The 13,245-nt window shown below is 40.7% G+C and overlaps 1 protein-coding gene across 2 annotated transcripts in view; it reads right to left on the reverse strand.

Moving 5' to 3' along the window:
* Positions 1–13,245, reverse strand: part of corin (corin, serine peptidase) — a 260,269-nt gene that overhangs the window by 74,916 nt on the left and 172,108 nt on the right. The window contains exon 6 of one of the 2 annotated variants that reach the window (XM_087987868.1): positions 2,902–3,015. The exons of the other annotated variant lie outside the window; for it this stretch is intronic. Within the exon in view, the coding sequence (XP_087843994.1) occupies positions 2,902–3,015 (114 nt within the window). The remainder of the gene's footprint in view (positions 1–2,901; positions 3,016–13,245) is intronic. 2 annotated transcript variants of the gene reach the window in all.

Genomic DNA, 13,245 nt, shown 5'->3' on the forward strand with positions numbered 1-13,245 from the left:
GAATCAAAATAAAAGTTATATTTTGTAGAGAGGGAGGAAATGTGGCAACTGAATTGGTTCTGTCAAGAAGAATGAGAAGGTCAGAAGAAATTATGGGATGGCAGGAGAAATGAGCTCATTAGGACTGGAAGACTGACTGACAGAAGGAGATGCAGAAAGGTGATCAACCAGCTTTGTGAGAGCCTCAAGTAAAATGAGAGAAGACAAAAAAGGAAAATAAAAGACAAATTATTACATCCTAGGTGTTATAATAGTCTGAGTGCTACTCCTCAGAAGTATACTCCCCCACTAGAGAGTAAAGAGCTTTGACAGTTTCCTTTATTCTCATTCAATGTCTTTCACCTCCAGACTCAAATTTTCCAATATCCTGTCGTTGTGCATCATCTCTGAATTCAACTTTTCTAAAACATATCTGCTGATACCTTGCATCACATTGAATCTTGTTGTTCAATAATATTTTCCTTACTGACTTATGTTAGGATCTTGACTGCAAAGAACTGCATTTGAAATCCCTATCTTCATTTTCAAATCTCTCAAAGAATCAGCCTATCCTACCCTTGAAAACTCTTGATTTGTCTTATATTATCTTGAGGTATATCCTTTGAATTTATATCTTCCTGTGTGCTCTGTGATCTGACTCTAACTTTTTGCATACCCTGATCTGAAGAAGAATTACATTGATCTAATTGGAAGAACAAACTTCCAAATAAACCTGATGAACTAAAACCTGGTGTTGTGCGATTTTTAAACTTTGTCCACCCCAGTCCAACACTGGCACCTCCACATCATGCAAACCAATGTTAGCTTTGTTTCTCCCTCCACTGATTCTGACAGACTGCCGAGTTTCATTATTTTCTTTATGCACACCTTGTTCCGTTAGTTGCAGATCCTTAGTTGCTTGGTATTACATTTTGGAATTCCTTTCTTAAAATACTTCACTCCTCTCTCTACATTTACCAACATTCTATAAACTCTTACTTTAAACAAAGCTCTTGATGATCCCTCGAACATCTATTCCTTATATTGACATTTTTCTTCCTCTTTCTGTCAAGGACTTTGGGCTTTTGATGTAAAAGATATCCCAAATCTAATTTAGAGTAATTTTACATAAAATGCTTTGCAAAATCTGCAGATACGTACTTATACAACTCCTAAGCAAGATTAACTAGAATTTCTTGCCTGCCACTGGCAACAATTAGATTTTGTTTGAGCATAACAAAGCTGTTGCCAGTCTTGAGGTTATTTTTTATGTCTGTCAGTATGATTGGTATCATGAGATATTTCATGAATATTAGAGTATACAGGTTTTTATTTTAATTGCTTGTGTGAGGTATGATTAGAGACATATTGTTGCAGTGATGCGTACAGCTCAGTCAAGTATTAAATACATAACAACTATAATAACCAGTGGTTGAAACATAGTCCCCTCGTCAGGGATTGCCCAACATCCTGAGGTAGCATCATGGTGCCACCATTATGTTGTGCTGTAGTTAATCTTCATCCAGAGTAACTGCAATATCCACTACATTAAATTGTACTAAGTCCTAAATTTTTTTTAAAAACTAGTCTTTTCTTTAACTCTTTCATTCATGAAAGACAAAAATAGAAATATTCTCATTATATGTGTTCACACCACAGACAACAAACCTGATCACTGCTTCCAGACAGGACAGGAGAACAATCATGAGCTCCAGATTCTTCCTTCCCGACAAACATTAGGCAATTCAAATCCCAGAGATTTCACAGAGATTTCACAGCTCAGCAAGTCTGGCTTTCTGTGAGAGCAATTTTAACTGATTCCACAACTTGGATTTTCTTTCTCTTCAGGTACCAATCCATCTCCCTTGTGAAAGGCACCATTGCACTTGCCTCCAAAGCAGTGCATTTTGGATAGGATTCACAAAATTGATTGCAGAAATGAGAAACTTTCATTACATAGATAGCTTAGAGAAGTTGGGACTGGCTTCCTTGGGAGATTTGACAGAAGTATTCGAAATAATAAGGTCTCTAGACAGAGTAAATAAAGAAAAGCTGTCACAGATGAAAGGATCGAGAATAAGTGGGCACAAGTTTATAGTAACTGAGAAAGGTAGCAATGGAAACTCAAGTAAACTTATTTTGATGTAGTGAGTGGTCAAAATCTGGAATGGGCTGCCTGAGAGTATCATGGATTCTATCGAGATTTTCAAGCAGCAGTTGGATTATCTGAAAAAAAGTAGAATATACAAGATCACAGGGAGCAGGTGACGGAATGGTTCTAGATTAATTGCTACTTTAGACATCCAGATCAGACAAGAAGGATTAAATGGCGTCCTTCTGTGCTGTATCAATTTTGTGATTATAAACCCTAACCACTCACTGGATTAAAAAAAGTTTTCCAATGTCACCTTTGGTTCTTTTCCTAATTTCCTTAAATCAGGGTTTCCTGGCCTGCGAGCCATCAGCCAATGGAAACAAATTCTCATCAGACTACTTTGTCGTGAGCCTTGATAATTTTGAACACCTCAGTCAAATCTCCTCACAACTTTATGCAGAAATGCTGGGACTAGAAACTGACAGTCGATTTTGAAAATTGGCAACATATAAAAGAACTTCTGTCATTCGAAACAGAAAATGCCACACTTGCTTTTCTTGAAAGTTTCCTGTCTCAGGCAATTTTCTTCAGAATGTTCAACATGAAACTAGCACTAAGCTGGCAATATTAAGGTATATGTGTTATCCAAAGAATAGTATCTAGAATCAGACATACAACATATCTTAATCCATTACAATAAAAGTCACCATTTGAGATGTATCTAGGTTTTACATGTATAAATCTTGCTTAACTCCATATAACATTTGACTTTTTAGCAGTATAATTATTGTCAGTAGTCACTACATAGAGAGAAATGAAGGACATACCGCAGTCTGCCTCATCACTCCAGTCATCACAATCATTGTAACCATTACACAACAGCTTCTTTTGGATACAGAATCCACTGCCACACAAGAATTTGTCCAGCTCTTTGCAAGATTCTGCAAGGAAAAGAAATAAAGGTGCATTAAAAACTCTGGAATTTATGCGCATTGTTATTTCTGCTAGATTTCACAACTATACCATGGACAATATATGTGGTGATGCCTTTTAAAGTAGGATAACTGGAACATTTCATGTATCTTCAAAACCCACGGCCACTTCCACCCAGACGGATAAGGGCAGCAGATACATGGGAGCATTGCCACCTTCAAGTTCCCCACCAAGCCTCTCACCATGCTCACCTGGAATATATCCCCATTCTGTCAGTGTCATTGGATCAAAATCCTGGAATTCCTTCCCCAGCAACATTATGGATCTGTCTATACCAAATGGACTGCAACACTTCAAGAATGCCACTCACTACAGTGATTGGAATGAGTTTAGCCAGGTGGACCTCAGAATATGAGTTCCCTGATTGAGGCTGTTAATCTGGTCCGATCAGGGAGCCCTGCCTGACAGATAAGCGCTGACTCTGAGGGAACTGAATCAGTGTCATGGACTGTCCACATGTAAATAAAGGGTGACTTGGTGATGGGATATGTGCCTCTGTGGACTTCTCAGTGTTGACGAGAGAAAATCTTGCTCCTGAAGAAAATTGTTCATGTCGTGTTTTAGTTGGAGTAACCATTTCTAACGTCATGCCATTACTTGGGAAGCTTGACTCGTTTGATCTTGCCATCAAAGACTGGGCCCAATAGGTGGAAATATGCCTTCCTTTTCTGGGCAAGTGACATCAGAGCACATGAAAAACAATAAGTAATTCTCCTGACAGCTTGTGAACTCATAACCTTTTAGTTATTGGAAACCTAAATTTCCCTGAGGTACCAGTAACTAAAACCTTTCAAGAGTTGACAGATTTAGTTAAGGAATATTATAAACTGAAGTCTACTCTAATTCTGAGCTCCTATCGATTTTACTTGGCAATTCGATAACCAGGAAAATCCATACTGGGAATTTTGACAAGGTTAAAATGACAGGCATGGTGATTCAGTGGTTAGTGCTGCTGCCTCACACCACAAGGCACCTGGGTTCAATTCCAGCCTTTGCTGACTGACTGTGTGGAGTTTGCACATACTCTCTGTGTCTGCTTGGGCTTCCAACAGGTGCTCACTGGTTTCATCTCACAGTCCAAAGATGTGCAGGTTAAGTGGATTGGGCATGCTAAATTTCCCATCATGTCCAGGGATGTGTTGATTAGCCATGGGAAATGCAAGGTTACAGGGATAGAGTAGGGAGGGATGGGTCTGAGTGAGATGCTCTTTGGAGAGTCAGTTAGGACTTGTTGGGCCGAAGACCCTGTTTCCACACTGTAGAGATACTATGATTTAAACAAACAGTAAAATGCTTTTGGCAGCTGGATAAGCACTCTATCTGTGAGATAAAGGATTTATATGCAAAGTTGGCAGGGAGACTGTCCTTCATAAAGGCATGCATACTTTCAATTGCGGTTAGATTAGAATGCTCAGAATTAATACCCATAAGGGTTTGACCAATATACGAGACTGCATTTGGGGTGTAAACAGCCTGTGCAATATTTCAGCAGCACATTTTACAAAGGGAGAAAGTGGGGACTGCAGATGCTGGAGATCAGAGCTTAAAAATGTGTTGCTGGAAAAGCGCAGCAGGTCAGGCAGCATCAAAGGAAAAGGAGAATCGACGTTTCGGGCATAAGCCTGAAGAAGGGCTTATGCCCGAAACGTCGATTCTCTGTTCCTTTGATGCTGCCTGACCTGCTGCGTTTTTCCAGCAACACATTTTTAAGAACATTTTACAAAGTCCAGCCCAAGTCATCATTTATGTCAATGATATGATAATGACAGGGAAGACCATGAAGAAGAACTTAGAGAATTTGGACATAGTCCTTCGATGTTTCGCCTAGGCCAGCTATGCCTTAGAAGGGAAGAATGTGTATTTTATGCATTCCAAGTGACCTGCTTGGGCTACAGACTCGACAAGACCAGGAAGGAGAAACAACAGCAGGAACACCAATGCTGGCACAAGACTCTGCTAAGCTAGAGAGACAGTTTGCTTCAGGGGAAGAAATTTGGGTAGGAACCAGGGGAATGGCCCTGCATAGTTAACAGGCATGGTTAATTCAAGGTCAGGTCCAGTGACGTATAAAGCTTGTGTAGGTGTGACAGTCCAAGTGCAAGAGATCAGTTACTGTGCATTACACACCACACAGAGTTGGATGAGCCTGACCCAGTGCTAAAACACCCCAGGTGAAGCTATAAGAAAAAGGAACAGGCCTATATCCTCAGACTCAGTGGAGGAGAGATTTCATGATTGTAACGAGGTTAGCCAGGTGGGCTCCCTGACTCTGGCTGCAATCTAGTCCAATCAGGGAGCCCTGGCTGACAGATAAGAACAGGAGTTATCCTCTCCCTTCATGTAAGCATTGCCTTTATCCGTCTTTGTTTGTTAATGGATCACTGGCCCACATAGGACTTTCCTGGTGGTGGAAGAAATGGAATAAAGTTTCTGCACAGTTGTGTTTTTTTTCTGAGTCACCACATTTATACATAACCACAGAAGACGTGGGGAGTACATAAGCACTACTGCTAGGCCCCATCTTGGGCGCAGTGAGAGAAAAAAAAATAAACAGGAGATTCGGAAGGTCTCTTCAGACTCAGGATCAAGATCTCAAATACATCACGTTGACTGACTCTCCTTTGTCTAACTTGCTCATTACTTCTGCAAAGAATTCTAACAGATTTGTCAGGCATGATCTCCCCTTGATTAAGCCATGTCAAATCAACCCTATTTTACCATGTACTTCCAAGTACTCTGTAATCTTATCCTGAATAATGGATTCTTATATTTTAACAATGGCCAGTTCAGGCTAACCAGCCTATAATCTCTCAACTTCTGCCTCCCTCCCTTCTTAAACAGGAGTGTTACATTAGCCATTTTCTAGTCCTCTGGGACTGCCCCTGTATCTCCAGTGAATCATGAAAGATCACCAATGTCTCCATAATTTTCTCAGCTATCCCCTTCAGATCTTTGGGGTGTAGTCCATCTGGTCCACCTTTAGACCTTTCAGCTTCTCTGGTGTCTTCTCCTTAGTGATGGCCATTACACTCAACTCTGTCTCCTATTTTTCTTGAAGTTCTGGTATGCTGCTGGTGTCTTTCACTGTGAATACTGATGGAAAGTACCTATCCAGTTCCTCTGTCATTTCTTTGTTTCCCATTATTACTTCTCTAGCTTCATTTACCAGTGGTCCAATGTCAACTCTTGCCTCTTTCTCATCTTTTAGATATCTAAAAAACAACTTCTGGCATCTTTTATAAAACAAATTAGCTGACCCTCATAACTCATCTTTCCACCCCTACCCCCTCCCCTCCCTGATTGCCTGTTTTAGTCCTCTTCTGGTTTTTAAAGGCTTCCCAATTCTCTGGCTTCCCACTAATCTTGACCACATTGTATTTTTTTCTTGTGTTTTCAAGCTGTCCCTGAACTTCCCTTGTCAGCCATGCTTCCCTTATTCTCCCCTTCTCCTTTCTTCTGTTGTGGCTCCCAAACTATCCACAGAAATGCAAACCATTGCTGCTCCACTGTCTTCCCTATCAGGCTCCCCTTCCCTCATGTCTCTGTGGTTACCTTTATTCAACTGAAATACCTTTACTCAATTAGTTACATATAATTCCAGCTTCTCCCTCTCAAACTGCAGGGTGAATTCTATCCTATTATGCTCACTGTTCCCTAGGGGGTTCTTCACCCTAAGCTCCCTAATCAAATCTGCCTCATTACACATCACCAAATCCAGAATTGCCTGTTCTCTAGTGGGCACTACCATAAACTGCTCCAAAAAGAAAAATCTCGTAGACATTCCACAAATTTCTTTTCATGGAGTCCACTTGAGTCCAGATTTTCCCACTCCGTCTATGTATTAAAGTCACTCATGATTATTGTAATCGCTCCTTTCTTAAATGCCTTTTCTAGCACTTGATTTATTCTTTCCCACATCCTAGCTACTGCTAGGAGGCCTTTTGTCCCTTTGCAGTTTGTCAACTCTACCCACACAGACCCTATGCCCCTGATAGCACTTCTTGCTATCGATTTAATTTCACTTCTTATTAGCAAGGCAACCCTGACCTCTCTACCCATTCTTTTGATAGGACATTGTTCCTTAGATATTTAATTCTGAACACTGATTCCCCTGCAGCTGTATCTCTGTGATACCCACAACCAATTTCAATCTGTGCTACAAGCTCATTTACTTGGTTTTGAATCACAGAACACAGGACATAATTTTACATTCATAGTGTTGACATTATTAATTTTCATAAATTTGAACAATCTGTAATATGTATTTATTCAACATTAAAGTACAGTTTAAGATTAGATTCCCTACAGTATGGAAACAAGCCTTTCAGTCCAACAAGTCCACACCAACCTTCTGAAGAGCAACCCATCCAAACTCATTTCCCTACATTTACCCCTGACTAATGTACCCAACACTACGGCAATTTAGCATGGCTAATTCACCTGACCAGCACATCTTCGGATTGTAGGTGGAAACCAGAGCACCCAGAGGAAACCAACGCAGTCACGGGGAGAATGTGCAAACTCCACGCAGACAGTCACCCAAGGAGGGAATCAAACCTGGGTCCCTGGCACTGTGGGGTAGCAGTGCTAACCACTGAGCCATCGTGCTGACCCAAATATTAAGATAATAGTATTTCAAAAACAACAATGCCACCTTATAAGACAACAGTTATCTTTTAGCTGTATTAATGAATATTTCCCCGTCATTTTTTTTAATTCATTCATGGGATGAGGGTGCATTTATTGGCCATCTCTAATTGCCCAGAGGGAGGTTAGGAGTCAGCCACATTGCTGTAGGTCTGGAGTCACACATAGGTCAGACCACCTAAGGAAGGCAGATTCCCTTCCCTAAAGGACGTTAGTGGACCAGACGGGCTTTTCTGACAATTGGCCATGGTTTCATGGTCATTAGATCCTTAATTCCAGATTTTTATTGAATTCAAATTCCACCATCTCCAGTGATGGAATTCAAACCAGGGTCTTCAGAACATTACTTGGGTATCTGGATTAACAATCCAGCCATAATATCATTAGGCCATACCTGCCCTCTTAAGGGGTAGGACCCCTTCGGGGACAGTGACCATTATATGATAGAATTCAGCTTCACTTTCAGTAGGTTATTAAAAGCATGCTGTACGATGACATATTAGGGGAAGCCTGCAGCATAGATTTGAATACCTGGGTTTTGGAACCTTTATATTTTATTTGTGAAATCCAGTTCCAAGATGAACATTAGCTTTGTTTTCTATCAGTCAGCCAATTTTTTATTCATGTTGCTGTTGTCACTTTTACTCAATGAGTTATAATGATAATTTGTGTCACCTGTGTCCAAGGTAATTGTTAACAATTATTATAGTCCAAAAATGTGCAAGTTAGGTGGATTGGCCATTGGTAATTTAGGGTTACAAGGACGGCTGGGATGGGGGGGGGGGGGTTGGATATTGATCTGTGTGGGATGCTCTTCTGAGGGTGGGTGGGAGTTGATGGGACTAATGGTCTACTTCCACATCGTAGGGATTCTATGATAAAATAGAGACTGCTACATATATCTTGTACTGAAAAGATTCAGTCTCTCCTTTGATCAGTTTGTGCAGATTAATTGTGTCTTATATGTCCTTTATGACAGTGTAACCTAGGTATGGAATAACGGCCTCCCCTTTTGTGATGGATTAGTTACTCTTGTTTACTGCAGGCGTGGTTCTGCAATCTCTCCAAACCTACCAGAGCAAAGCTGACAAAATAATGCTCGAGTAAAATTCGTGGTTGTTATTTCAGAGTGGAGAATTAGAATCATTTGCCTCAATAAATATCTCTAATTTTTGCATAATTGAAAATATCAGTAGATCAGCTTCCTTAATTGAATCAGTTCTACTCTTACTGTTCTTCTCGCATTTCTAATGTCGGTAAGATCCTGAGTTTAAATGTTTCTTTGATTATAGCTTCTGCATAGACAGTAAAGAGGACAGGACCTGTGTCTAATCAATTTTCCTATTGCTTCTCAGATACTCTCATTTTTGCTGTTTTTCTCATGTACAGCTTTCTCCTGAATTATCCATTTCTTCAGTCTACTCCAATGTCTTTCAGTAATGTTAAGAGCTTGATCTAATAAATCCAGATGAAAATCTACAAAATACACATAGCATGGCATTGGCTTCTTTCTTCAGGTGATCATTATTGCTTGCACGAAGTCCTGTGACATTCTCATGGAAAATAATTGTCTTTGCACAGTTTCGCAAGCATTGATGCTGCATTTTTAAAAATATTTTTAATCAGCTCTGCAGGTATTTCATTTATTTTGTTTCTATCTCATTTCTTGCTATTCTTATCTCAACCTGTAATGTACCTTGTCCAATGAAATTTTGTCAACATTACTCTCTTTAGCTCAGTCTATGTCTATGCAGAAACAATGATTAAGAAGCACTTAAAAGCAAAGATTCTGGTGTGAAGATTATAGGGTGAATGATAAAATTAGTTAAATTTGAAGATGAGAAAGAACTTGTAGCAAGCACAGAAGGATTATAAGAACTAACAGATGGAAAAGTAATGCAGGCATGAAATTAAGAATAAAAGTGAACATTGGCAAAACCAATGTGATTCATATCCAAAATCATCAAGGAATGCATGCATATAAGGAAGAGAACTGGAAGTAATGCAAGAATTCAAGTAGTTAAGAAGAAGCATAGTATCTGCAGATAGAAAATGTAACTGAGAAATAGAAATAAGAATGGCAATAGGAAAGGTTCTATTTAGTAAGAAGAGATGGTTTTGAACTGGAAAGCTGAATAAACAACATGTAAAAAGCTTGGCTTGGCCTGTTTGCAGGGAGCTGAGATGTGGACATTGTGGAAAGAGACCATTTTGCTAAACAACTTTGAAATGCAGGTTTAAAGGAGAATGGAAAGAATCAGCTGAACAGACAAAGTAACAAATGGTGAAGTGCTGAGGAGAATGGACGAATAGGGCCATTTTCTGAATATAATTTGAAAGAAGCAAAGAGTGGACAGAAGAAAACTTGAGAGTAAATGGATTGGTAAGAGATAGTATTGATGGAAGATTTCAAGTGTAAAGTGGAAGGAGGAGGAGAATATCAATGCAGAATGGCTTGAAAATTGAAGGAACTCATTGGAAAATGGAAAGACTGTTACTGAACAGAGTGACATTGACAAGTGCCCTCAGGTGGAGAACATGTCATAAGGATGTTGATGAGTCTTAGTAATATCTCTCTCAGATCTCCTTCATCATTGCCAGGATATGTCTCATAATCTTCCATGATTCTGCTTAGTCAGACAGGGATCAAAGACTTTCTGACATAGGGAGAGGCATTTGCTGTAGACAGGTAAAATTGTTTCTTTTTAGCCCTCGTGAAAAGCAACTATATTCTGGTATCTTAACCACACGTTAATTGTGCTTTTTTAAATATAAAAATGAGAGAATGGGTTTTGTTTCAGAAATCAAATATTCAAAGTTGTTTTTACAAATCTCACTTGTGGAAAATCATGTAGTGTGATATGGTTCAATTAGTGCTTGACCAAGCTGCACCAAAATGTTTGCTAAGTGATAGAAGAGTTCAGCAAGTGACATGCATTTCAATCAATCTTAAAGTGCTACATTACAGGCTTGTCAACAAAGATAAAGCCCATGGAACAAAAGAGACATTAACAGCATGGATGCACTTGGCTGAGTGGTAGAAAGCAAATAGCAGTAGTAACTGGTTATTCCATTGGACTGCAGTAAAGTATAGAGTGGGGTTCCCCAGAAATCAGTACTCTCACGCCTGGGCTGAATCTTACAGTATTTTTGATGAGGTCTGAGTTGCCGCAAATCTTTGGAGTGTTCCTCTTTGCAATGCCAATGGAGATTGCTCGCCATATCTTATCAATATCACCCAGCATTAAATACTTCCCTGCCTTGAGTGATTCTCACTCCATTTTATCATGTGCCATTCCCCAAATAGCTTGTCATGCTGGAATATCCCAGTATTGACTGTTATCCCTAGCTGCAGTCATTTTTAAAAGGCTGTTGAGCACATGGACAAGCACTGTCAGTCCAAAGATTTAGTAAGGGAGGTCGTGCCTGACAAACCTGTTGGAGTTCTTTGAAGAGGTGACAAGTAGGTTAGACTGGAGAAACCCAGTGGATGTCCAGTGGTGAGGCCATACTGGATTTGGTTCTGGGTAACGAACCAGGCCAGGTGTTAGAATTAGAGGTAGGTGAGCACTTTGGGGATAGTGACCATAATTCGGTGATTTTTACTCTCGTGATGGAGAGGGATAAGTGTGTACTACAGGGCAAGAGTTATAGCTGGGGTCAGGGAAATTATGATGTGGTGAGGCATGACTTAGGATGTGTGGCTTGGAAAAGTAGACTCCAAGGCAAGAGTGTAAATGATATGTGGAGCTTGTTCAAGGAGCAACTATTGAGTGTCCTTGATAATTATGTACCTGTCAGGCAGGGAGGAAAGGGTCGTGCTAGGGAGCCGTGGTTTAATAAGGAATTGGAATCCCTTGTTAAATGGAAGAGGGCGGCCTATCTCAAGATGAGACGTGAAGGTTCAATTGGGGCGATTGAGAGTTATAGGGTAGCCAGGAAGGACCTGAAGAGAGAGCTAAGAGCAGCAAGGAGGGGACATGAAAGGTCCTTAGTCGGTAGGATTAGGGAAAACCCTAAGGCTTTCTATAGGTATGTTAGGAATAAAAGAATGACTAGGGTAGGAATAGGTCCAGTCAAGGATAGTAGTGGGAAGTTGCGTGTGGAGGCGGAAGAGATTGGGGAGACACTGAATGAATACTTTTCTTCAGTATTTACTCAGGAACAGGGCATTGTCGTCGATGTGAATACTGAGTCACAAATAAGTAGAATGGATGGCTTTGAGGTATGTAGAGAAGAGGTGTTGGAAATCCTGGAAAAGGTGAAAATAGATAAGTCCCCTGGGCCTGATGGCATTTATCCTAGGATTCTCTGGGAAGCAAGGGAGGAGATTGCAGAGCCATTGGCCTTGATTTTTATGTCCTCTTTGTCTACAGGAGTAGTGCCAGAAGACTGGAGGATAGCAAATGTGGTTCCCTTGTTCAAAAAGGGGAGTAGGGATAACCCTAGTAACTATAGGCCGGTGAGTCTCACTTCTGTTGTGGGCAAAGTCTTAGAGAGAATTGTAAGGGATAGGATTTATGCACATCTGGATAGGAATAATGTGATCAAGGATAGTCAGCATGGTTTTGTGAAGGGCAGGTCGTGCCTCACAAACCTTATTGAATTCTTTGAAAAGGTGACGAAGGAGGTTGATGAGGGGAAAGCGGTAGATGTGGTATATATGGATTTTAGTAAGGCGTTTGATAAGGTTCCCCATGGTAGGCTACTGCAGAAAATACGGAGATATGGCATTGAGGGTGAGTTGGAGGTTTGGATTAGGAATTGGCTGGATGGAAGAAGACAGAGGGTAGTAGTTGATGGCAAAGTTTCTTCATGGAGTGCCGTCACTAGCGGTGTTCCGCAAGGATCTGTTTTGGGACCATTGCTGTTTGTCATTTTTATAAATGACCTGGAAGAGGGGTTAGAAGGTTGGGTGAGCAAGTTTGCGGATGATACGAAAGTCGGAGGAGTTGTTGACAGTGAGGAAGGATGCGGCAGGTTACAGCAGGATATAGAGAAGCTGCAGAGCTGGGCAGAAAGGTGGCAAATGGAATTCAATGTAGCTAAGTGTGAGGTGATTCACTTTGGGAAGAATAACAAAAAGATGGGGTACTGGGCTAATGGTCGGATACTTGGTAGTGTGGATGAGCAGAGGGATCTTGGTGTCCATGTACACAGATCTCTGAAAGTTGCCACCCAGGTAAATAGTGCGGTGAGGAAGGCATATGGCGTACTGGCTTTTATTGGTAGAGGAATTGAGTTCCGGAGTCCTGAGGTCATGATGCAGTTGTATAAGACTCTGGTGCGGCCGCATCTGGAATATTGTGTGCAGTTTTGGTCGCCATACTATAGGAAGGATGTGGAGGCACTGGAACGGGTGCAGAGGAGGTTTACCAGGGTGTTGCCTGGTATGGAAGGAAGATCGGATGAGGAAAGACTGAGACACTTGGGGCTGTTTTCATTAGAGAAAAGAAGGTTTAGGGGTGACTTGATTGAGGTGTATAAGATGATTAGGGGGTTAGATAGGGTTGACAGTGTGAACCTTTTCC

The sequence above is a fragment of the Chiloscyllium plagiosum genome, unplaced genomic scaffold (genome assembly GCF_037043375.1).
Source record: "Chiloscyllium plagiosum isolate Xiang-an unplaced genomic scaffold, Cpla_swu_hap1 HiC_scaffold_1, whole genome shotgun sequence".
Taxonomy (NCBI): Eukaryota; Metazoa; Chordata; class Chondrichthyes; order Orectolobiformes; family Hemiscylliidae; genus Chiloscyllium; species Chiloscyllium plagiosum.